Source organism: Rhinolophus sinicus, linkage group LG02 (genome assembly GCF_036562045.2).
Source record: "Rhinolophus sinicus isolate RSC01 linkage group LG02, ASM3656204v1, whole genome shotgun sequence".
NCBI classification, from domain to species: domain Eukaryota; kingdom Metazoa; phylum Chordata; class Mammalia; order Chiroptera; family Rhinolophidae; genus Rhinolophus; species Rhinolophus sinicus.
In genome coordinates this window covers 97,492,500-97,518,362 of record NC_133752.1, presented here as the reverse complement: position 1 = coordinate 97,518,362, position 25,863 = coordinate 97,492,500, and the positions used below count along the sequence as shown (strand labels likewise).

At 35.8% G+C, this 25,863-nt stretch overlaps 1 protein-coding gene across 7 annotated transcripts in view; it reads right to left on the bottom strand.

Annotated features, from left to right (window-relative positions):
* MYO3A (myosin IIIA) overlaps nucleotides 1–19,069 on the bottom strand; it is a 217,461-nt gene extending 198,392 nt beyond the window's left edge. For 5 of the 7 annotated variants that reach the window (XM_074324949.1, XM_074324951.1, XM_074324952.1 and 2 more), the window contains exons 1-3: nucleotides 18,517–19,069; nucleotides 17,807–17,888; nucleotides 2,093–2,277 (exon numbers count right to left, since the gene is read on the bottom strand). In XM_074324949.1, the coding sequence (XP_074181050.1) occupies nucleotides 2,093–2,260 (168 nt within the window). In that variant the 5' untranslated portion in view covers nucleotides 2,261–2,277; nucleotides 17,807–17,888; nucleotides 18,517–19,069. Of the gene's footprint in view, nucleotides 1–2,092; nucleotides 2,278–13,400; nucleotides 13,508–17,806; nucleotides 17,889–18,516 lie in introns of those variants that run through there. The other 2 variants (XM_074324950.1, XM_019749102.2) reach the window with 2 other exon arrangements.
* Between the last annotated feature and the right edge of the window lie 6,794 nt (nucleotides 19,070–25,863).

Sequence of the window (25,863 nt, the reverse complement as noted above, 5' to 3'; positions counted from 1 at the left end):
AGCAATAAATTCCAACCTCTCAAAAAATTAAATACAATTGAATTATAGAAGATGGCATATAGCCCTGAGTTAGCTAAAAGCCTGTTCACTAGAACTGGTTGCTATCCTGTCAATAAAAATGCAAGACCACCACTTTGTCATGTTTCTACAAAATCACATACACATGAAACAAGTCACAGAGTAATAAATCAGAGAAAACCTTCTAATATTGCTTTTACAGTAACATTTAATGTCCATGTTGCTTTAAGACAGAACCACGGAATCATAGAGCTGGAAAGAATTTTAAACCAGAGCTCTAATTTGAGAGGAAGAAACTGACGCTCAGAGAAGAGTCTCAGAAATGGTTAGTGTGAAGACCAGACTGCAAGTCTCCTAACTACCGACCTTTTGCTCCTGCTCATTTCATCCTTTTCTTGAAGAGGAAATTACTAGTTCAAAATCCATAATAGTAAGAACATTTTAATAAAAAAGCCACTCTGTAAAATGCTTGGATGCATTTATATTTATTTTATTTAGATTATAATCTCTCGGTTATAAATCTTTTTTGTTTGACTTGTGATATGAAGAGTAAATAAATAATTCTTAGAAAACCATATATGTACTATGACAAGAATAAAAGCAGCAAAAGGACAAATTTCATACTATAGCTATGAAATCAGTATGCTCCATTAAAGCAATCCAACAAAGCATGATTTACAAACTTAGAAGTACATCAAACATGAGTATATTATGAAAGAGTGGTCACATGTATTCATAACCCACTTGTTCTTCTCCATTAAGAAGCAGGGGAATTGGAGAGAGATACTGATTATGGAATCAGATAGTGGGATCCGTCTGGACAACGTTGTCTTGCCGCCACGAACCCCAACCCCTAACTGCAAAGACTACAGGAGGGAGGAACCATCACTCTGGCACAGCGCGTTTCTTTACCTTTTAAATGGTGAGAACTTCCTGGGAGGGGAACGCGAAGACATTCAGCACAAGTTACAACTGAGCATAGTACATGCTTCTCATTATTTTCCCTCATTGTTTTCTAATTTATTACTTTTTTAAAAACTCCACTCGCTTCTTCCTTTACTCATAGTATGAAACACTGTAGTTATCATGGGTTTAGGAGAAATAAACCATCAAAAAAGAGCCACCCTAAGATGAACAGAGGCCCAGAGACCTTTTGCAGTGTCCTCCCATCTGTTAGTGGAAGAGCTGTGACGAGGACTGGGCCTCCAAAGTCCTCCCCACACAAACCACATCGTGTTATCACACCACACTCGCATCAGGTGTGCAAGAGTGGAGTAACTGGAGAAGTTGCTCTCAACAGAAGTTTGGGGATTATGTGATCACTGAGCTCCTTCTGCCTCATCCATGTGCTGTGGGAGAGCCACACATCTCCCAGTAACTGAAAACGCTCCAAAACGGCCAGCTCTCTTTCCCAGAAAGCAGAATCTCCTCAGTCTCCTCACGCTCTTCAAGGCAAACCAAAGGTTTGCTATTCCAGAAAAAGCAAAGGGGGATTCTACTGGGGCACTGCTTCAACGAGGCCATAGGACTGAACATGAAATTCAGTTCTTCACAAGGACCCTCAGCCTGATTCTAAATGAACACCATTTCTGCTTGGAAAACACTGAAGCAAACCTGAAAATTAATTTTCCTGTTCTGAACAAAATTTAATTTTTAAAAAGCATTTCTGACTTGCCTTATCAGAAATTCTGCCTGAAGCCTAAATAAATACAAAAAAGAAAAGGAGATCTGGTCAAGATGACATTTTAGGATTATTTCTACACCCATGAGTCTATTCTTACAATTTTTTGAAATCTAAAATAATATTAAATCAACTGTTTAGCTGTTGTGCTGTTTATTTACATATTTATTTGTATTATATATTTGTTCACTTACCAAGTATTTATTGGACCCTATTTTATGTGTTAAGCGTATAAACAAAGAAAATTTAACAGGTAGACTTTTTAAAAACATTTTCTTCAAATTGTAACTGACACTGTGACAGATAAGTCGAGATAAAGAACTTACAGACTTTTAAACTGTTTAATTCAGATAGAAACACATTTAATTACATGATAAAAACAGTGTGACTTACATGAATTGGATCCAGAATTTTGACTGCTGCTTTTTGGCCATTTTTCTTATTCAACACTTTAAATACTTTCCCATAAGTTCCTTTGCCAATTGTTTCAGTGATTTCCCAGGTATCAGAAGGATCCGGAAAGTTATCAAAGATGATTGTTTTTCCAATTAGTGGAAGCATCTCAAAAGTTTAAATCACTAGAGAGAAAAAGTACAGTTTCATCATCTACATTTGATTGGGGATATTAAATGGCACACATAAACACATGGGAAATTATCTAATATTTTCACTGATATGATGGAAAGTATACATCCATAACCAAATGTACTCAGGTCATAGAAAATTTTAGTTTTAATTCTTTTTGCAAACAGATTAATATGAGTTTAATAAGGCTTTGTAAGCAGGGCTTCATTTCTATGTTTAATATAGTCCCACATTAATTACTATTAATTCTTTTCAGATTAAAATAAGAGGTACATATTTAAATCATTTTGATTTACTGCTTTATACACAAGTATGAAAGAATTTTATTTTATTTTTTGAAAGAATTTTAGAATGAAGCTTAGAGATGATAAATTTAACTTCTTCATCAAAGCAAATTACACACTTTAAGTGATCATATCTTATATCACTTCACTATGTAAACCCCAATAATAGGTCCTTCCCCATTGCTTTCAGGGTGAAATTTCTCTAACATAACCTACCAAGTCCTTTAAAACATGGCTCTTGCTTAATTTCCCAGACTCCTACCTTCACACTTCTCTTATACACTATAATCCAGCCACTAGGGATCCTTCGGGACATTTTTTCTTGCTTGAAATCTTAATATACACTATTCCTTCCCACCTGCACCCATGGTTCCTTTGCTAAATTCTAACTGCATCTTGTCTTCGAGGTCTTAGCTTAGATGTCACTTCCTCAAAATGTGATCCCTCTCCACTCCATTTGGGTTGCATGACTCACCTCTGTTCTCCAACAGCACTCTGTACCTACCTTTATCTGATAATGCTATATGCCCAGCACCTGGCACAGGGCTGAAATAATTAGAGAATATGGCCCACGAGGTCAAGTGACTTTAAAAAGGAGGGAGATTTTATACACAATCTGAGATGAGATCCCAGGTTTCTGATTTCTATGTAATGTGTTTAACCTTCCATGCTCTCCCTTTATTACACTCAGTCATTTATAGGAAATTACAAAAAAAAAAAAAAGTGGAAAGAGCTCTTAACACTTTAGCCCATGAAATTCACCTTCAACCTCATCCAAATCATCAACCCATTGATTCCTCATTTTCTTTATCACCCCTCTGCAGCCTTCATTCCCTCTTCATTTTCTTCTCCCTCAGCATAAATTCTACAGCTTGAATAACTATGACTTCCTTGCAAACAACCTCAACACTGTTCCTCTCTTTCTTCACCATAATCTCCAGGGGTGAAAAAAACAAAACACTAAAAACAAAAAAACCAACTCTGGTTAAACACTATATCTTCTTACTTTTGCCTATATTTGGAGAAAACCAAACAACCATGTTGACTAGTTTCACTTTAAATTTAGGATTTAAAAACCCTACAATTAGACCATCAAAAAACTGTACTTCCATAGTTTGTATATTCCCTTCTCTCTGGAGTAACTATTTCACAGTGACCTCTCTCAATATTTTTCCTCCTCAAATTGTTCCCTTTTGTTGTTCATCCCCTCCCACAAAACTTCCCAACTGATGCCCTCAGATGAATTTTAAACAAATGAAAGCAATAATACACTCGTTAATCTTCTCATCTTGAAAACTACAAACCAGTGTGCTTCAAGCACAGTAAGTTCATTCCTATCACCGGTAATTGCTGTTTGGCCTCAATTATTCTTTTTCTTCAGTTTCTTCTCAGCCTTCAGATCTCCGCTCAAACATCAGTTTCACGGAACAGGCCTCACCTGACCACCCCATGTAAGGTTAGCTCTCCTCACATCTTAGGATGTAAGCTACAAAGGATACAGATTGTCGTGCGGGAAGGCCTGCGGGGTCTCTGGTCCCGCTCCCCATACAAGAACACAGGATATGGTGAGGCCAAAAAGGAACACCCACGGAGCCATAGGTAGGGGAGTCATACCACTATATTCTCTCTGGCGGCACTATACTCTCACTGGAGGCTGGATCCACACTGTCCGCAAACCGCCATCCACACTTGCCAGCCCAGCCGCCATCTTCTTGCTAGCCCCCATTCTTTCTCTCTCTTCCTCTCCTCTCAAACCGCCATCTTTCTTCTCACTTCTCCTAGCGTAGCCACAGCAGTTATATTAGTGGCCAATGGCTCACTGGTTACAGCTGACGGCCAACTAGCCACAGCTGATGGCCATGCAATCACAGTTGGCCATTTACTACCTGAGCCAGCACCTGTCTATGTGAGGCCGAGAGCCTGGAAACTACTCTCTGGGGCTCCGCCCCCACACAGATTATGTTACTTTTACTACTGTATCTACAATTCCCAAAACAATGTTGTCAATCAGTAAATGTCGACCAAGTGGGCAAATGTTAATTTGTTTATTTGTTAATTCTGACAGCAGAGACCTTATCTATCTTGTTCACTTCCAAATCTAATAATGCCTAATTCTCTGCCTGGCTCGTAGATGTTAACTATATAGCTGCTGAATAAATGAATCAATATGCTTCTTCAAAAAAAGTGTTTTAAAAAATGTGAGAGAAGTACGCATTAGAGAGAGCTGAAAAGAATTGAAAAATCTAAATAAAATAAGGATCATATTCTGATTCATTATATATAAGGGCACATCATCTAGTAAACGGCTATGAATGCCTGCTAAAACTTACATCACTACATAAAACAAACTTATGAATAGTTCTTAATCTTTATGAAATTTGTGCCTTTGATCTGAAATGCAAAGGAATAAGTAGGAGATAATCAGTAATAATTATCCACTTTAGTGATTTCATAATCAGTGACAAGATAACTACTTCTTACATCTACTTCAGTCATGCGAGTAAGCATTTATGCCACCCATAGAACATAAAAGTTAGACCAAAAGACCAACTTAAATCTTGTTAAATGCCTGAAATAGCAGTTTTCAACCATGACAAATATTCATTATATAGAATGCTGCCTTTCAAGCAGTAATGTTATTAAACACAATTTTAATTTCTATATTAACTATTAGGAATTAACTATTTGTCTTTACATACAGGCATAAAAATTCAGTTAAAAAATAACTGAATACCAAATGTGTGCAAACCATTTTAGAGTTTTAAGGACACAAAATTAGGCAACTCATGGACAGCTAAGTAAATATGAAACTAATATTTACTAATAATATTATATGAAAAGTAATAGATATTAGAAATATGCATAAAATGCTACGGTAACCCAGCTGAAGACACAATTAATTCTGAAGTGATCATGAAAAGATACAGAATATAAGCAATATCACAGCTGGACATTAACCTTGAGCAGGAGTTTGTTTAAAATACAATTTCTACCTTAACAGTTCTCAATCATACCAATATGGCAGTGCAGTTAGATTATAAAACAATAATCAAAGAATGACAAAAGCATAGGCATTTTGGAAAGAGTTACCTGGTCATATCCCATTAAAAACAAACAAACCTCCCATCAACTAGGTAAAATGAAACCTAAAATGACTTCCTCAAAATCAAACATTAAAGAATTTCAAGAATTAAAACAGAAGCAAGTCTCCTGACTCCTAAACTATACTTTCTCCACTACACAGATGTTTATTCTTTAAAAATAAACTCACAGTTAATAAAAAAACTAATTATTTAATGACTACATTAAACTGCATTCTACATGTTAATAAATACTCATATTTTTTCTAGCCCTTTAACACTCAGAATAAAAAATAGTTCTCAAGCTCATAAAACTAAAACACATAATTGAGTTCTTATATAATCATGTAAGCTAAAAAATTATTTTTGACATATATTTACTGTATTTTGATATATGTATTTACCATAATTCTCAAAAGGTACTTACAAAGCTACATTTAAAAAATGAAGAATCATATTTTTAATTGATTTATTATTTTTGCTGTTTTTTTTTTTAATGACAGAAAAAAGACAATAGAATGAAAAAAGTATCTTACTTCAGGATCTTAACATTCATCTCAACAATTATGTTGACTGCTTTTGTAAACCTGCACTTAATTCTTCTTTAATAAAATAACCAAACTGCATTAAAGTTCATTCTAAAACACAGCAGGGGATGTGTATCTCCCATTGGGCTGTCTCTTCCCTCTGCCAGATATCAACACGACCTAATGCCTCACTTCCTTCAAGTCTTACATCAGCCATCACCTTCTTAGTAAGTCCTATCCTGACCATCTTATTTAAAATTTCATTCTGCCCTCCACCCTGTCCTGCCTTCCAACTCCTGGTCAACCTTAACCTGCTCTATTTTCATAGCACTTGTTACTTATTACCACATCACTTCCTGTTTATTATATTTTATTATTTTTCTATGCTACTAGAATGTAAACTCCATGAGGACTGAAATTTTTATCCAGATTGTTCACTGATATATCCCAAAGACTGGCACAGAAGAGGAACTCTATAAGTATTTGTTGAATATTGGCTATAAATGAATATAACAGTAAACAAAAAATTTTCAGATGGTTTTACCAATGAATTCTATCAAATATTTAAGAAATAATGCCATCTTATGTATACATTTCCTTTCAGAGAATAGAGATAGAGGAACAATTGAGGGAATCTACACAGAGATAGAAATTATAAACAATAACCAAACAGAAATTCTGGATATAAAAAATAAAATAACTGAATTGAGAAATTCCCTAGTGGGGTTCAAAAGCAGATTTAGCTAGGTAGAAGAAAATCAATGAAATTGAAGACGAATCATTTAAAATTATCCAGACTGAGGAGCAAAAAGAAGAAAGAATGAAGAAAAGTAAATGGAGCCTGAGGTAATTTGGGGATACCATAAAGAGGACCAATATAAGCATTATAAGAGTCCTAGAAGAAGAAGAAAGCTGTCAAAAGACAAAGACAAAGAAGAAACCTTGAAAGTAACAAGAAAAGCGACTTGTCATTTACAAGAGATCTTCAATAAGATTTCTCAGCAGAAACATGTAAGCCAGAAGGCAGTGTGATAATATATTTAATATGCAGGAAAAAAAATTGTCACCTGAAATTTTGTATCTGGCAAAACTATCCTTCAAAAATGAGGGAGAAATTAATACATTCCCAAATAAGCAAAAGTTGAGGGAGTTAATTACCACTAGATTTGTCTTACAAGAAGTGCTAAAGAGAATCCTTTTGGTTGAAATGAAAGGATGCTAGACATTGTATAATGATAAAAGGATCAATTCACCAAGACAATATAACAATTATAAATACATGCACAAAACATCAGAGCTCCAAAAAGATGAATCCAACATTGACAGAATTGAAGGGAGAAACAAACAGTTCTGTAACAATAGTAGGAGACTTCAACACCCCACCTTCAATAATGGATAGAACAATGAGACAGAGATCAATAAGGAAATATAGGACTTAAACAACACTGTAGAGCAAATTGATCTAATAGACATACACAGAACACTCCACCCAATAGCAGCAGAATACACAATTTTTCTCAACTTTACATGAAACATTCTCCAGGATAGGCCACATGTTAGGCCACAGAACAAGTCTAAATAAATTTTAAAAGACTGAAAACTTATAAAGTTTAATTTCCAATAAAAGTGGAATGAAGCTAAAAATCAACAGCAGAAGGAATAAACAACGAATGAGCCTATAAGAAATTATAAGGAAAATTAGAAAATATCTTAAAACAAATGGAAATGAAAATGCAACATAGCAACACTTATGGGATGCAGCAAAGGCAGTGCTCAGAGGCAAATTTATAACTGTGAAAGCATACGTTAAAAAAGAAGAAAAATCTCAAATCAACGACCTAACTTCACACCTTAACTAGAATTAGAATGAGAGGAAAAAATTATATCTGAAGGTAGTACAAGAAAATGTATAATAAAGATTAGAGCAGAGATAAATAAAATACAGAACAGAGAAACGATAGAAAAAAATCAACAAAACCAATAGTTGGTTCTTCAAAGAGATAAACAAAATTGAGAAACCTTTGATAGGCTGACTAAGGAAAAAAGGGAGAAGACACAAATAACTAAAACCAGAAGTGAAAGAAGGGACATTACCAGTGATTTAGCAGAAATAAAAATGATTATAAAAAAATACTATGAACAACTGTTTGCCAACATAATGAATAAGCTAGATGAAATGGACAAATTCTTAGAAACACACAACTTAACAAGACTGAATCATATAGAAATAAAAAAATCCAAATAAATCTATATCTAGTAAGGAAATTGAATCAATAATCAAAAACCTCTCAACAACAATAAAAGTAGCCCAGGACAGATGGCTTCACTGGTGAGGCTACCAAACATTTAAAGAAAAATTAACACCAATCCTTCTCAAACTCTTCCAAAATATTTAAGAGAAGGGAACACTTTCTAACTAATTCTATGAGGCCAGAAAAAGACACTGCAAGAAAAGAAAACAGCAGACCAATATCTCTATAAACATTGATATGAAAATCCTCAAAAAAATACCAGGACACCGAATTCAACAGCGTATTACAATTTTAAAAGACACAAATAAATCGAAGACATCCCATGTATTGCAAAGGGTGATATTGTTAAGATGTTAAAACCATGCAAAGTGGTCTATAGATTCAATGTAATCCCTATCAAAATCCCAATGAGATCTTTTGCAGAAACAGGAATTTTTTTAAATAGGACAGCTGCTGTGACAACTGGGACAGCAGGTCCTCAAAACAAACAAACAAACAAACAAAAACACAAAACAAACAAACAAAAAAAACCCATAGAATTACCATATGATCCAGCAATTTTACTTCTGGGTATATATCCAAAAGAACTGAAAGCAGGGTCTCAAGAGGTATTTTCACATTGATGTCCATATCAGTATTATTCACAATAGCTAAAATGTGGAAGAACCCAACATATCCATCAATGGATGAATGGATAAATAAATGGTTCCTTAAAAAATTAAGAATAGAATTACCATATGACCCAGCAATTCCTCTTCTGTGTATCTACCCCCAAATTTTGAAAACATTTATCCACAATGATATATGTACCCCCTCTGTTCACTGCAGCATTATTCATGGTGGTCAAGAAGTGTCCTTCGATAGATGATTGGATAAAGAAGAGGTGGTACATATACACAATGGAATATTTCTCAGCCATAAGAAAAGATGAAAATTTGCGATGACATGGATGGATCTTGAGAACATAATGCTAAGTGAAATAAGTCAGAAAAAGTTGAGAACCATATGACTTCACTCATACGTGTTGTATAAAACTGAAAGCAACAAACCCAACAAAACAAACAAACAAATAAAAACTCATAGGCACAAACAACAGTTTAGCAGTTACCAGAGGGGAAGGGGTGAGGTAGAAAAGGGTAAAGAGGGTTGAATATATGATTACGGAAGATTTGACTTTGAGTGGTGAAAGCACAATGCAAGATACAGATGATGTATTACAGAAGTGTACACTTGAAACCTATATATTTTTATTAACCAATGTCACCTCAATACATTTAATAAAAAATAAAAATAAATTTAAAGAAGAAAAATATGTATACATACAATGGAATATTATTCAGTCTTAAAAGGGAAGAAAATTCTAACATACTACAACATGGATGAGTCTAGAAGAAATTATGCTAAGTGAAGTAAGTCAATCACAAAAGGGCAGGCACTGTATGATTCCACTTTATATATACCGGTAGTACCTACAATAGTCAAACTCAGAGTCAGAAAGTAGAATCATGGTTGAAAGAGGAATGGGAATAATTGCTAAATGAGTAGTTTCAATTTGGGAAGATAAAGTTCTGGAGATGGATGATAATATTCATTGTACAACAATATGTATGTACTTAATGCACTAAACTGCACATTTAAAAATGGTTAAAAGGGTAAATTGTATGTAATGTATATTTTGCCACAATAAAAATATTACTCAGAAAGCAGGACAGGAACACAAAGTCACAAAAAATCTGAAAGCCAAGTTGAAAGACATAGAAAGAAGATTGGAATGATCTGCTTGCTCTCAGATCCATGAATGACCTTCCACGTCCTGAATCTCAATGGCTGAGATTTCAAAACTGTGTTTCCCACACTCCTTGTCCACTGGCTTCCTGCCCTGCTAGATTCTGTCAAGGAGAGTCCCAGGCAGGAGACTGGATAGGAGGAAGGAGAGACCAGGATGTGTCTTCTCTGCTTTCTCTGGATTTTGTGGTGCGTCCATCAGTAGCTATATATCTTCCATGTTCCCTATTCCTATAGGGAAGGGCCTGCCCTGGTTCTAGATAGTCTCAGCTTCTGTGTTCTGGTAAGATTATCTCCTTACTGTATTCCTATAGCCCAAGAAGGAATAATGGTTTTCTGTTTTTTGTGTTTTTGTTTTGTTTTCTTTTGTTTTTTTGTATTTCTTTTAGATTGTCCCACTACCCTGTTTGGCTTTCAGATATCCTAAAATATTTGTAACTTATTCCCTGTATGTTTTAGTCTCTTTGGGCTACTATAACAAAAATATCATAAGCTGGGTGGCTTATAAACAACAAACATTTATTTCTCATAGTTATAGAGGCTGAGAAATCCAAGATCATGGTGCTGGCAGATTTGACATATTCTGGAGGGCCCACTTTCTAGGGCCCACTATCTTTTTACTGTAATTTCACTTGATGGAAGGGATAAACCAGCTCTCTGAGGTCTCTTTAATATGGGTACTAATCCTTATGATCTAATCACTTTTGTAAGGATAGAGTACTCATGACCTAAGCACTTTTCAAAGGCCCCACCTTCCAACATTATCACTGAAAGTTAGGATTTCAACATGTGAATTTGGAGGGGAGACACAACCCACAACCCTTCAGACCATAGCACTGTATTAAATCCCCACTGTTGAATTACCTGGCATTAACTCTATTTTCATGACTGATTCAGTCTAACAGACATCTAATCAGAGTTTGAGAAGGAGAGAATAGAGAAAAAGCAATTCAATATTGCTGGGAGTTTTCCCAAATAGGTGAAAGGTATGAGCACACAAACTTAGAAAGTTCAAGTATGGTAACTAAAAAGAAATCCAGTTAGATGCACCACAATGAAACTATAGAACACCAAGGACAATGATAAGTATCCCAGTGTATAAGTTTTTAAAAATTTATCTTTTAGTTGTTGATTTCTAAATTTTAAAAACTTGTACAATGAGATACTTTAAAAGGAACTATTAAACAATGTAAGAGTCAAAGAGAAATCATAACAACAATTTAAAAATAAACTTAAAAAATAATAATTTCAACATCCACAAATCAATCAATGTGATATACCACACTAACAAAGGAAAAATAAAAATTATCTGATTATCTACATAGATGCAGAAAACACATTTGACAAAATTAAACATCCATTTATGAGAAAAGCTCTCAACAAAATGGGTACAGAGGAAACATAAAAACATAATAAAGCCCATATATTATAATTCTACATCTAACATCATGCTCAACAGTGAAAAGCTGAGTTTTTCCTCAAAAATCAGGAAGATAGGGATACCCACTCTCACCACTTTTATTCAGCACAGTATTAGAATTCCTAGAATATTACATGAGAAAACCCTAAAGAGTCCACCAAAAACTATTAAAACTAATAAATGAATTCAGTAAAGTTGCAGGATACACAATCAATACACAGAAATCTGTTGCATTTCTATTCACTAATAACAAACTATCAAAAAGACAAATTAAGAAAATAATCACATATAAAATTGTATAAAAACTACCTAGAAATAAATTTAACAATAAAGGTGAAAGACCTATACACTGAAAACTATAAGACATTGATAAAAGAAATTGAAGAAGACACAAATAAATGGAAAGACATTCTGTGCTCATGGATTGGAAGAACTAATATTGTTCCATTCTACCCAAAGCAATCTACAGATTTAATGCAATCCCTATAATATTCCAATGCCCGTCTTCACAGAAATAGAATAAACAGCCCTAAAATTTGTATGGAACCACAAAAGACCCCAAATAAACCAAAACAACCTTGAGAAAGAAGAATAAACCTGGAGGCCTCACATTCCCTTATTTCAATTATATTACAAAGCTATAATAATCAAAACAGTGTGGTATTGGCTTAAAAACAGGCACACAGATCAATGAAGCAGAATAGAGCCCAGAAGTAAACCCACACATATATGGTCAATTGAATTACAACAAAGGAGCCAAGAAAATACAATGGGAAAAGGACAGGCTCTTCAATAAATGGTGTTGGGCAAACTGGACAGCCACAGGCAAAGGTATGAAACTGGACCACTTTTACATAATACATAAAAATTAACTCAAAATGTATTAAAGACTTGAATATAAGACCTGAAACCATAAAACTCCTAGAAGAAAACACAGTTAGTAAGCTCCTTGACATTGGTCTTGACAAAGAATTATTGGTTATGACACCAAAAACATATGCAACAAAAGAAAAGTAAACAAGAGGAACTACATCAAACTAAAAACCTTCTGCACAGCAAAGGAAACCACCAATAAAAAGAAAAGGCAACCTACTGAGTGGGTGACAATATTTGCAAAATCATATATCTTATAAGGGGTTAATATCCAAAATATATAAAGAACTCACACAATTCAATAGCAACAAACAAACAAACAAACTTCAAACAATTTGATTAAAAAATGGGCAGGGGTTCTGAATAGACATTTTTCCAAAGAAGATATACAGATGGCCAATGAATACATGAAAAAATGCCCAACATCACTAATCATCAGGGTGATGATGCAAATCAAAACCACAGTGAGATATCACCTCACACCTATTAGAATGGTTATTATCAAGAAGATAAGAAATAACAAGTGTTGGAGAGATGTGGAGAAAAGGGAACCTTTGTGCACTATTGGTGGGAATTTATATTCGTGCAGCCACTACAGAAAACAATATGGAGGTTTCTCAAAACATTAAAAATTGAACTACCATAAGATCCAACATTTCCATTTCTGGGTATTTATTCAAAGAAAATAAAAACACTAACTCAAATAGATATATGTACCCCCATGTTCATTGCAGCATTATTTACAATAGCCAAGATATGGAAAAAAATCCAAGTGTTCATCAAAGGATGAGTGGATAAAGAAAATGTAAGATATAGATATACATATTAAAATTATATAGACATATACATATAATAGAATATTATTTGACCATGAAAAAGAATAAAATCTTGCTACCTGTGACAACATGGATGAATCTTGAGGGCATTATACTAAGTGAAATACGTCAGACAGAAAAAGACAAATGCCACATGATCTCACTTATATGTAGAATCTAAAACAAAACAAAAGGAACAAGCTCATTGATACACAGAACAGATTAAGGAAAACGGCAGGGGAGAGGGTGCAAAATGGGTGAAGGGTGTCAAAAGAGATACAAACTTCCAGTTATCAAATAAATAAGTCACGGGGATGTAATGTACAGCATGGCAACTATACTTAATAAATACTGTATTACATATTTTAAAGTTGCTAAGAGAGTAGATCTTAAAAGTTCTCATCACAAAAACTAGAAATTCTGTAACTATGTATGCTGATGGATGTGAGTTAGACTTACTGTGGTGATCATTTCACAATAAATACAAATATCAAATCATTATGTTGTACACCTAAATGTATGTTAATTATACCTCAATTTAGAAATTAATAATGAAAATACTATTTATCAAAATGTGTGGGATGCAGTTAAAGTAGTATATAGAGGAAAACATATAGCCTCCAATTTTATATTAGAAAGAAAGAAAGGCTCAAAATTATATAATTACAGAATAAAACAGAAGTGTGTAGAAAAAGATACTACCCAAAGCAATCTACAGATTCAATGCAATCTCTATTAAAATTCCAATGCTAGTTTTCACAGAAATAGGACATGCAACCCTAAAATTTAAAAAGAAGACATTATAAAATATAAGACAGATTAAGAGAATTGATAAATATAATAGTTTTTTAATGATAATTTTTTAAAATAGACAAACTCCTGTCAAGATTGATCAAGAAAAAAGCAGAGAAGTTAAAGGTGAGCAACGTTAAGCATGAAGAGACTTACAAATTATAGCCAAAACTAAAATGATCGTTAAAGATATAATCTTATATCAATCAATATAAAAACTGAGATTAAATGGGCAACTTCTTAGAAATAATAACAGAAGGAAAAATTTAAAAGAAAAGTGATTTTCTCAGAATGTTTGCATTAATGGGCTTTCATATTCCTAAAACTTATTTCTTAACTCATATAATTTCTAAGGAGAGTACATAAATTACTACCAGAAAATCACTCTCTCCAAGTATCTCACAATACTATAGATGTAATGACCAAATTTATCAGTGGAAGAGACTAGAAACCCAATTTAGGGATAACCACTTCATAAATGAACATGAGCACATTTTCTAATATAACACAATTGTTAATCAGCTTAATTGTTAACTTTTCCAAAATATATTCAGAGATCACTATTTCAATAAAAATTCAATTTCCCCAGGATACAGTACACAGTAAAAAAGCAGCAGATGGCTTTACTCAAAACCAAGCAATATTTGAATATAGTGATTCTCACTTTTAAAAACATTCATCATATATTTTTTGTAGAATATTATTCGAAGATCCTTCCCTTTACACACCCACAGACGTGCCAAGCTGCTTAAACTGCATCACGTAAGGTTTACATTAGATTCAAAAGGAGATCCTGCCTATGATGGAAGAGAGATACTGTAATGTCAGCAGGTTGGCTATAGAACTTGTCTCATTCCACGGAGCAACCAGAATAATCTCAAAACAGAAATCATATCACGTTATTTTCCGGATAAAAATCCTTCAAAATCCACATTCTTACCGTGTCCTCCAAACTTGGAACGATCTGGCCCTGTCTGACCTCCCTAAACTCATCCTATGTTCTTCACCACTCATGTGACTTCAGCCTCAACCCCCTTCTGATTGGTCTTAGAACACTGTAACTTCTTTTCTGCTGCAGGACTTCCTGATGTCCTTGCCTACGTTTTCCCCAATCCTCTGCTCGTCTTGAACTTCACTCATAGTACATAGTCACACAGCATCAGGATCACATACAGTTACTACACCCACCAATGAACTACCCCCAATTTTAATTTATTATATAGATCATTCTTCTGGTGTGATTATGAAAGTAGTAAAATAAAGCCTTCCTGGTTAAAAGAAGCCTATAAAAAGTGAGTCTGCCATATAAAACAATCTTCCAGAGACACAGGCTGAATTACCAAACAAGTTTTGGCTATCTCCACAGAACTTTAAAACACAGACTCACAGAAATCTCTGGTCTAGTTTAATTATAGACTAGATGAACTGGACACATGTACCTTCCAGCTTTTCAATAACAGACAATAACACATGATTTAAAACAGACCTTGACAAGTTATATGTACAGTCTGTTTTGAAAAAGCCATAGCCAATCTTTTGTTCCCTTCAATTTACTTAAAAATGTTTTATAAAAGGAGGAAAAAAGTCAACTTCTGTATTTCTACACATGTATTCTTTCTACAACTCATTTTTTCATTTTGTAATTATAGGGATAAAAGTACTCGCTTAAAATAAATGCTAGAACTGAAAGAAAGGCTATCATTTCCTAGAAATTTTCTCCATATTTAAAAAGTGGCATTAGTGAGAACCCAAAAAACTTGAAGTCTTCAGAACACTATAAGCTTCAATGTCCACAACTGTAAAATTTAGTAATAGTGCATATCTGAACTAATTCCAAGTTGATATAAGTATCAAATGAGTTTTAGGAGGAAATGCTTTGTAAATTGTAATATAGGATTACTCTCCTTTTTTTAAAGATGAAAGTTGGGTTATGATTTTGGCCACAGAATTACCTGTATCCCTTACTAATTTGGTTATACAAATTAGTAAGGCTATTTCTGAGTCAGAAACCACAAACTGAAATGTCTACAAGGGCAAGGAAAGTAAAATACACAAGTGAAGCAGGTCTGGATGAAATAAAAGCAGGGAATGGAAGCACTGTGACACAGCGGAGAGTGGATGTCCCACCCAAAGTGGGCGATCACATCTGGGTTTCAGTGCTGGCAGTCAAAGCCCTGCTTTCCCTGGTCCTCTTGTTTTTCAGGAGAAGACAGGACTTTGGGAATTCATGTAAAATTTACTCATTTTAAAACATAGGTAAATAATTTAAAAGTATTTAATTAAAGTACTGAGCTGACCCAAATAAATATATATGAAAGCCAAATTCAGCCTTTATGCTATCTGCCTATGACTTCTACATGAGGTTTTGTGTTCTTTGTCAAGAAATGGCCAACAAACTAGACTTACCAGGGTGATCACTTGGTAAGCCATATAAATGTCTAATTTCTATGTTGTACACCTGAAACTAATATAATATTGTATGTCAACTATAATTGAAACTTTTTAAAATTAATAAACAAGAACAACAAAAAAAACTATCCACATGGTACAATGACCTCAGATATCAAGAAAAATGATTAACAGTTGGTATGTAGCATTTTCTATTTGCTACATGCCAGGAATCTACTGTGGTTATAGTTTTACATGCATTGTTATTTAATACTCATAAGAAACCTTTCAGCAAGATATTACTGTAACCCCCATTTTCAGAAAAAAAAATGAGGCTTAGAGAGAGTGTTTAAAGTCATAATTCTGGTAAATGGTAGAGTCAAGAAACAAACCAGGTCAAAGTTCATGGTAGAAATTTGGTGTTCAATGATCTGTGATTTCAGTTAAAGGAGTAATACTTCCCAACTTGAGGTTCCTGACTCCCCACGCATCTCCAAAGTGATAAGGGGGTCTTCTGTGAATTAGTTTGAAAGCCTAATGGAAATCTCCTATTTACGCTCTAATTGAATAACTGAGTTTGTTCCCTATTACCAAGGAAAGGGAATTCATTTGTTAGACACAATCTCTCAAATTAATCAACCCAGGAAAAAAAACTTGTTTAAAAAAAAGGGGATCCTTGTTTTTTAAAAAAAGTTGGAAATGTCTAGTTTCAAGTACTGACATTGCAGAAATTATTAAAATGATAAAATATTTTACATTAAACTTCATATAATTTACACTTATATAGCCTAAAGTATATTTGCACTTTCAAATATTTGTTTATCAAACTATTAGTAGTAACAAATGGATCTTCACACATTTTTAATTTGACAGACAAAAGTTATTTTTCAAAGAATATTTGCACACAAAAAAACTTAGGCTCATAAAGATACAGTTGAAAAAGGAAGTGCAGGATGATGCTATCCCATTATATGATGTGACCAAAATCTCTGCTACTAGGTATACTAAGCTGATCATCAAATTAAATGTTTTACTTTCCATTATTTTTTGTTACCAACAATAATAAAAAAAGGACTAAGACGAATGAGAGTAATTTTTCACATGCTAGACATCACATCAATATATTCATAAAGAACAAGTTATCTTTGAAAGCTAATACATCTCAATTTTCCCATTTTAAAACAATTATCTTTGATAATGTAATAAAAATCAATATGGCATGAATAACACACACCCTCATTTATCTGTCAAAACTTGGCACTTAGGCTCTGGCAAATCCAGAAAACGTGTCAACTTTATCACTTACCTTTAGCAAAGCTTGAAAGTAATGTATAGTAATGCTCAGATAGCAAGACAGTAAGTGTCCAGGCGGCAGCTGTAATCTGGGCCTGTAACACACAACAAAAAAGTCATGGTGTTACAGGGATAAGCATTCAGGATCTGGGGAAAGTAATTAGAAGTTGAACTTAGAAATATTAAGGCAGTATGGCTAGACTATAATGTATTCCTCAGTTTCAGCATTTTTACACAACAGGGAACACAAAGCACCTTATTTCCTGTGCCTGTATAAAACAACTCTAAAGATGTGATAGTTATACTATATCAATGTGAATTACAAACATGTTTAACAGGCATTAAGAGCACCCATGCAATCACCAAGAAAACTGGAGACAACAACAAAACCCATGAGGATTTTTAGGGTTTTCAAAAGTTTTTTTATTTTATTTTAGTGCCATTCAAAAGGCTTAAGTTCAATTTCCATCCTAATAATAACAGAAGTTTTAAATTTATGACTTAAATTTTAAAAAAATTATCGTAGGAAAATTATAGCAAGGTGCAAATAGAAACTACTGGGGCACAGAACAGGGCTGTTGGAAAGCAAATTGAAATGACATCCTTTCTGGAAGGATTTCTCTATCCCACAATTATGATCACAATGATCTTGTTAGCTCTTTCTCCTTAAAAATAAAACTTTACAGATGTCTTTGGAGTTGCAGGTACCCCAGCTCCACCAACCTGCTCCTAGAGAAATTACCCCTGAACAGTTCCCTTGGGTGGAATCAGCGAGGCGCAGGCCACAGTTTCTCCCTGATGCGCGACGCGGCGGAGACGAGGTGCGCTCTCCCCTCACTTTCTTCACGTCCCCTTCACGTTCCCACTCTAGTTGTCCGGGGGGCCCGGGGCGGGCGCAGTGGCCTCGGGCTCTGGGAGACCCGCGCGCGCCCCTCTCCCCCTAGGGCCGGGGAAGCGGCGCCGCCTCCCGCGCCGCGTAGGCCGGGCTCCCTCCCACCGCCTTCCTTGGGACCCCGGCGCGGCCCTGACCGGTACTTGGGCCGGCAGCCGTGCGCCTCCCGATTCCTTTCCGGGGGCGCTGTTGGCCGGCGCTCCCTGGCGGGGCGGGACAGAGCGCCCGAGGGGGCGGCAGCCGGCCCGGGGGTGGGACGGGACTCCTGCCAGGGGCGAGCCGCAGGTTGGCAGGAGGAGTAGACCGGGGCCACCTGTCCGGGCTCTGGGGAGTATTCTGCCTTCCGCCCGGGCGCGCCGCCGCCCCGGAGGCGCCGAGAGGAGGCTGCGCCATCCGCCCCGAAGGCGAGGGGCTTCCCCCGGCTCAGGCCGCGCCTCCCTGGTCTGGCACCCCGGGGATGGCGAGCACGGCGCCCTGTTTGGAGTGCCCCCAGATCCCTGACATCGACAGGCCCAGTGTCCTAGAGCAAATTCACCTCCTTTTAATGCGCCGTGTCTACCCTCCAAGAACTTCTCAAGCTACGTGGGGCTCGTGCCACGGAAATACCATCTCTTAGCGGGCAGGCTCTGAGGCTGGAAATAAATATCGGTTTTAGACCCAAGAGGGAAAGTGACTAATGAGATAGCCCCCAAATACCTGTTCACGTTAGCAGTTTAAGAAAGTTGGAACTCAGGCTGAAGTCAAGGCAGAAACTTCTGCCTTCAGGAGCACGCCTGCTAATTATTAACCCCCTGCCTGGTCCCCTGGAGTGGGTGGGAGTCCTGTCCTCTGTCTCCTGACAAACAGGGCTCACTGGATGGGTGCATCCTGGCCAGATTCCCCTAAACAGCCTCAAGGGACATTTTGGGCATAGATCTGCCTTCCTCCCCTTCAAAAGGTGACGACCACAATCAAAATGTTGTTTGAGTCTGCTAATAATCTAAATGGTTCTGTCACTCATGATGTCTAAATAAGAATTCTAGAAGAGACCAGAGGTCTAGTCTTAATCAATTTATCTGTCTTAAGAAAAAACATGATTCGAATAAATATCAAAAAGGAGTTCAAGCGTATTCTAGATGCTTCCTCATAGAATACCTTCGAAATCTAGAAATTGAACAGTGGATTTTTTTCAGAAGACTGTTTATATCATCTGGTATACGCTATCTCAGAGTATTAAGACTATCATATCAATACTAACATTTTATAAATAGATTCAAATTTCAACTTATTTCTTTAAAAAAACAAAAATCAATATATCAAATATGTAACAGAAGAATTAATAAAGAGTAATCAAGTGGCCACACAAAAAATAAAGTACGGCAACAATACCAATTAAAATACAATGAAAAAAATGATTTCATTCACAACAGCAACAAAGAACACGAAATAACTAGGAATAATAAAAAATGAGAAATGTGGGAAGATCTGAAAAAGGAAAAGGCAGGAATATTGAGAAAATGTTTATAAAATATTTTAATTGAAAAAAATTTAAATACAGAATTACTAACTCCCAAATTAAGAGACAAAAGTATTCTAGCATTCACCTGAGAAACTATACAAGCTAGAATAGCTTAGATCAGTGGTTCTCAGACTGTGGTCTGGGGGCATCTGGGGTCCCAGAAACGCTTTCAAGAGATTCATAGGATCAAAATTGTTTTCATAATAATGTTGACTTTTTTTCACTCCAATTCTTTCACAATAATATGTGATATCACAACAGACTGAATGCACAAGCAGATGTGTCTTCTGTTATGCCAGACATTCAGGATATTTGCAAAAATATAAAACAATGCCATTTGTCCCCCTAGATTTCTTTTGAAATCTATAGTTATTTTTTCATTTTAAAACGTTATTTGTGTAATGAATTTTCTAGTGTTTTAAAATTAATTTTAAAATAAATTTTAATTTCTCAGTTTTAATTTCTAATATGGTAAATATTAAATATAAATACATATAACACATAAACAAAAGCTCTTTTGTGTCCTCAATGATTTTTAAAAGTGTCTAATGAACAAAACATTTGAGAACCTTTTGATTACATGAAAATAAAAATCATATTAAACTGTAACAATTAAGAATATGGCCTAACACATGAATATATTAGTACGTCCAATCCAATCAGCCTAAAACCATCAAGGACAAAACCTCTAATCCCACAGTCAGATTTACCCACTCATTGCAACGTGAAGACGGCCGCCAAGAAGAACCATGAGGTTGTGTTTTGATAGGCTCAAAGCAGAACAGAGCTGGTAGTAAATGCGTCAACATGAGGCTAGGACCCAGAAATGACACTAGAGTCCTGTTTCCTTGGATAAATGTGGAATGTTGTGTTCAGAAATACCTTATCTGAAGCTCTGCACCTGAGTTATAAATCAAAACCACTTCTCCATAGCAAAGTGAGTTAGAACCTCCATGAAGAATGGGATGTTTTGTTCTTACTGATATGATTTCAAAAATCAAATTTTCTGATAGTCTATGATATTAGACAACAAAATTTTCTAATGAGTAAGAAAGCGGTAGTCACTCAAAGAAGATGGCGGTTGTGATGGATTTACAGCTGCAGAGTGCCCTTGGAAGAAATATGATTCCCTATTCATCTTGCAGCTGGCTCTACCAGCCTGATGAATAGCCAGGTGAGTTTTACTTTATTGATATGAGCTATTTTTTTTTTCTTTCTCAAAACCCTCCCCCAAAACAACAACAAAAAGAACTGATTAAGTAGTCCAAAAGCACTTGCTAACATATATAAGAAGTTAACATATGATACAAAGCCATAAAATGCAATATAGGAAGATAAAATTTGTTCAGTAAATAATTTTAGGACTATTGGTTAACTTTTAGAAAATATGTAATTAGATCCTTGTGTCATATTATTCACAAGATAAATACCACAAGGATTAAAAAGTTGTTTAGAAAATCAAACCAAAAGTTTAGATCAAATTGAAATTAATATCTATCAGATATCTGGATGGGAAAATATTTTATGTTTAAAAGCAATTATGTAGGAAAATAATTGCTAAATTTAAGTCAAAAATTTGGTATGTTCCTTAAAAACATCAGCCCAAACAAACAAAAAACAACAAACATGGAAAGGGAAACAGTACTCTGAGAGAAATAGGTATAACAAGTCAAATATGATTCATAACTTTAATCCATAAAAAAAGCATTGAAATTGATAAGAAAAATATCAGAACATTAATGGACAAAGGACAACATATAGAGATGATATATGCTACAAAAGAGTTGTCTATGGGAGCAGAAAGGAGAAAGCAGATAATTCTATGTAGGCCTGGGTTAAAGGGTTGAATAAGGACAACGAGAAGAGGGTGTTCATCAGGGAAGACTTCTCAGAGGAGATGTTTGGTTTGAGGCATAAGGATGCAGAGGAGTTCACTGGGTAGATGGGAAAGAAAGTCAGATCAGACAGACAGAGCAGTATGTGCAGAAATAGATGCTGCAATATGGCTGGAGAGGTATGGGAAATAAAGCTACAAGATGGGTGAGCTTGGTCAACAAGCTCCACATACCAGATGGAAGAGTATAGATGTATTTGATCATGGGAAGTTATTTTAGAATATTTAGTAGTGAATACCACAATCTGATAGCAGAAACAAAGAGAAAAAGGTGACTTTGAGAGCTACTAAGGATTTTTGATGGTCAGATTTGCAAACTGAATGTGGAAAAGAGGCAAAGGAATTGAGAATGCCTGAGATTTTTGCCTTGGGTGTAATGACACAGAAAAGGAACCTTATTGTTGTTAGTGGTAGACTCCACTTTATCTTGCCTCCTCTAGAGATCTATTTTTGATGAAGGAATACCTTTATAAGCATGCTTGGACACACAAACTATCACCACCGCCATCACCGCCACCACCACTCCAAGGCGTGTGCTTGAATGATAACAAATGGTTGGGACGCAGACTTGGGAAAGTTGGATTTGGCCATTTGAGGGCTTTGTTTTGCTGAGTAGAATTGAAAAGTTTGGGGATGAAGACTCTGGGGATGGAACTGAGAGGCCCAGGAGCCATTTGATTATGTTTTGCTAGAGAAGGAGGGTATGGAACCATCTTCCCTATCTCTCCATGAAGCCATCGGTAGACTCTACCAGAGGGATGGTGTGGGATGGAGATAAGATGAAATGTTAGTCTGACCTCAGTGTGACTCAAATAGACCCAATCCTATTCTGGTTAAACGAACAACTTAGAGAACTGTGGTCCCAGAGACTGAACAGAAATACAGTGAGAGATGTGGGTTTTGGACAGAAACAATGAATTGTAAATTTTACATATTGAGTTTGAAGTGCAAATGATTTGGCAAGAGATACAGCTTTTCAAGAATGTTCAAAGTCTCTCTGTTAGAATAGGTTCATATCTGCTGATAGCCCAAGAAAGGGCAGAGTTTGCTTTTCCTTTGTCTTCTATCACTTTGTTCTGCTCATAAGCTCTTTATATTGGTTTAATTTTCTGCCTTCTCACAACGTATTTTTTTCTACAGTTATTTTTTCCTGTATTTTCCCCCATCTTATCAGGAGATGCTCATCTTCTCTGTCAGAGGTTTGGGGGAGTTAATCACACACACATTTTCAATTCACTTTTAACAAATTGGAAATGACACACAAGGAACTAAGGCTCAAAGTAGAATGTGATCTGTTAAATCAAAACTGAAGGATAAGCCCAGGTTTCTTAACCTCTCACTCTGGTTTTAAACCATCTATCCAGTGCTGAGCAAAGAGGTTCAGAGAAAGCAGAGAACTGAAAAGACCTGCCAGAAGCAGACCCACCTTGTAAGCTAACACCACCTTGTAAATGAGCCCAGCGGTACTGCTGCAAAGACCCAGCAAAGCAAGCAAGGGGAGTAACAGTGCTCAGTCCTGCTTTCTGAGCCTCAAAAGCCCCAACTGTCAATATTTGTATGTGAACTGCAGCCCAACAAAATCACTTCTCAAATGTATCCTTATCCCTATTTTACTTGTTTTGCTATTTAGACTTTCACCTTCCTAGAATGATCCAATGTTTTCCTTAGTTTTGCCTCTACTTGCCCTCTCAACTTTATAAGTTAAATCATTGGATATATCACTCAAGCCCTTTGTGGGAAGACTCCTTGCATTGATAGGACACATACATGGTGACTCTCAGGCAAGAAAATGTAGTAAAAAACGAAATACAGTAAATGCACTTTTTCAAGAGCATGATCTCATTTTATATGTACAACACTCCTCTTTAATGACATACCTGTAAAATGGGTGTCTATTTACGACTAAGCAAATTGAAGCACAGACTCAATAATGACTTCTCAAAGGCCATAATCTTATTAATCACCTCTTTAAGATAAATTTCAAAAGCTACCACCTCTGTAAATGCTCAGAGTTTGATCTTCACAGAGGTGGTAAGGTTAATTAAAGTCATGCTGTTTTGAATGATCTTTACCAGCTTCCCAGTGATGGTCCAGGAATGGTCTTAGGTAGATCTCAGTGTCTTGAGACTTTCTTGGGACATCTCTTTTGCTCTTCTATCCAAACTGAAAAGCCACTCTCCTCTATACTTACTAAATTGTTAAAATCTTAGTGGTGATAAACTTGATTGTTCCTTTTCTCCGGAAGAACCTTTACCAAAATGAGTCTGAGGGATACAGTAGGCACCTTTTAAGACTACCATTCCTCCACTCTTTATTCATTACTCAGTAATATTTACTGAGTGCTTTTGCATACATATTCAAAGCATTGAATTTGAAATCCATCTCTGCCATATATGCCTGCAAAATGTTTACAGAATTGCCTTCTATATGAGCTGACCCTCCATAGCTAACTGGAAGATAATTAATATATGACTAATATAAATGACACTCAGATAGTTGAGATGCACACGTTCTTTCACTACTAACCTTATTTAAATCCTCTAACATTGTTTGAATTTTTTACTTATTAGAAACAGTGGCCCATGTGTTTTCTTGATCATTGTTTTAGGCACTTTTGTCTGGTTGCTGCTTTCACTGTCAATTTCCCATCTTTGAGGACTTGTAAACATGCACACCAACATGCTTCTAGTTCAAGTACATCAAAACTGTCATTTTAATTACATCTATTCAGGCAAAAGGAGTCCAAGATTTGACTTACATAGTTGTTCATAAAATATTCCACATTTTAAGATCTCACTGGTGTCACCTACTTCACTTTCCTCTATGAATTTTGAACTTTTTCCATTGCTTTGCATTATGGTATATGGGAGGGAGGAGCTATATAATATCACTATATAAAAAAAATAGATACAAATTGTCCTGGTCTTTACTGTTAAGATTATACTAATGGACCTCCAATGCAGTGTCTATGGCAAATAATTAGACATCCTTATGCTAATGGTATGAAATCCTACTTGTAAAGGATCAGTACATAGAAAGATAATTAAGAAAATAAGTTATTTTTTTATTTCATTCATTCAGAAATATGAATCAAAAGCTTCCTGCATGCCAGTTGTATTCTATGCTAGGTGGAGTATATACGTGAGTCAAAAAAAGGTCAAAAATCACTGCCCTTATGGAGATTGTGTTCTAGCTCTGGAGACAAAATAAATCAATAAATAAAATGAATTTCATTTTAGATAGTGATAAACATGAAAAGAAAAAGAGCAGGTAAGGTAGATAAACTGTGTGTGTGTGGTGGGGGTCGGTGGAGGCTGTAATCTTAAGTAGCGTGGGGAGGGCAGGGCCAACTGAGAAGGTGGCACTTGGTCCTGTGAGTGAGACTCTGAGACTTAAGCTGGTGGCTGGAGCACATGGAGCACTGAAGTTCTTTTGACACCATCGAGAAAGGCTGTCTTCTCTGAAGCATCCTGATTTCCAGGGGTTCCACCCTTACTCTTCACTCCTGTCAGAAGAGGTGTGGCCATCGTGTGTTTACCTTCAGTCGAAGACTGTCCCAAGCATTTAGTAATTTAAAATGTTGTGAGCACTTGTAATGAATGAAAGAAGCACCAGAAGAAAGAGCTAAGAGCTGGAAGTTCACTGACAGCAATTCTGAGATCATGCCAAATCATTTACATCAATTTCCAACCCGCTGCTTTTGATGACTGCTTCCCACCACACGCCTCTGTGACTCTCTCAGGCAATTTGACATTTGCCCTGAGGACTACTTCTGTTGCGAAGCTG